The sequence below is a fragment of the Myotis brandtii genome, unplaced genomic scaffold (genome assembly GCF_000412655.1).
Source record: "Myotis brandtii unplaced genomic scaffold, ASM41265v1 scaffold369, whole genome shotgun sequence".
Lineage (NCBI taxonomy): Eukaryota > Metazoa > Chordata > Mammalia > Chiroptera > Vespertilionidae > Myotis > Myotis brandtii.
The window spans coordinates 474,470-475,527 of record NW_005364180.1 but is presented as its reverse complement, the minus strand read 5'-3'; the positions used below and the strand labels follow the sequence as shown (position 1 = coordinate 475,527).

The 1,058-nt window shown below is 68.7% G+C and overlaps 1 protein-coding gene across 1 annotated transcript in view; it reads right to left on the bottom strand.

Annotated features, from left to right (window-relative positions):
- MYRF (myelin regulatory factor) overlaps positions 1-1,058 on the bottom strand; it is a 24,790-nt gene that overhangs the window by 7,652 nt on the left and 16,080 nt on the right. The window contains 4 exon segments of the mRNA XM_014544544.1: positions 139-207; positions 454-542; positions 772-864; positions 867-1,016. Of these exon segments, the coding sequence (XP_014400030.1) occupies positions 139-207; positions 454-542; positions 772-864; positions 867-1,016 (401 nt within the window).

The window sequence follows — 1,058 nt, the reverse complement described above, 5'->3', positions numbered from 1 at the left end:
CCAGCCCCCTGCGGGCTGAGAGCCTAAGCTGGAACCCCTTAGAGGGGACAGCCTCCGTGGCTCCCCTGACCCCGGGCTGCCCACCACAGCCCCGCCCGAGCTGGCGGCTCAGCAGACACCAGGCCTCCAGGGACATACCCATCGGTCTCTACCAGGTCCTCCTCGGTGCGCAGGCTCAGCACGTACAGCGTGGACATGGACACCACGCTGGGGACCATGGGGAAGGCATGGTTAGAGCTGAGCCACGGTCTGGGGCCGTCTCTCTGGGCAGGGCCTGGGCTCCCAGGGGGTGCCTGTACCGGGTCTCCCAGCCCCAGGGGGACGGACGGGACAGAATGAGGCAGCCCACCCCCTTCTCTGGGACCTCAGGGACTCTCCCAGGCCCTGCCTTCCTCTTCCCCAGGCCTGGGCCCCTGGGCAGCCACCCCGCCCGGAGCCTGCGGGACAAGTCACCTGAAGGCCATGACCACCACCAGGGCGATGATGGTCCCCTGCAGGAAGCGCGGGCTGACGCAGGCCTGCTCCGGGACCACAGACGGCGGCTGAGGAAAAGGGAAGAAGCAGCAGAGGCCCAGACTTAGGGAGCCCATGGCCTTACCCACTGGGGTGCTGCTGGAGGTAGGGGTGCCAGGAGGGCTCATTCCCATGGGGGCAGAGGGAGAGGAAGGGACAGCAGGGCTGGGCGGGCCAGAGGGTCCCTGAGCCTGGAGAGGGGCCGGCAGGAAAGGAAGCCGCGGGGAGGGGAGGCCCCGGTCAACCTGCCCACCTTACCTTGCTGGCCACCTTGGGGGGCCTCTTCTTGTGGGGGACGCTGCCTGCCCGGCTGAACTGGCTCCCTGTGTGGCTGCAGCAAGAGGGCCAGGGTCAGAGGTGGCCCTGGGGCGCGGGGCTTCCAGGCGCCGCAGCTTGGCCAGCTTGTGGCTCCAGCGCTCCAGCTCGTCGATGCGCGTCTCCAGGTTGTCGGTCAGCTTGCACAGCTCCTTCACGGCCCCCACGTTCTCCATGAAGATGCGCTCCTGGAGCAGGCAACAGGCCAGTGTGGAGGGCGCCCTGTGCTG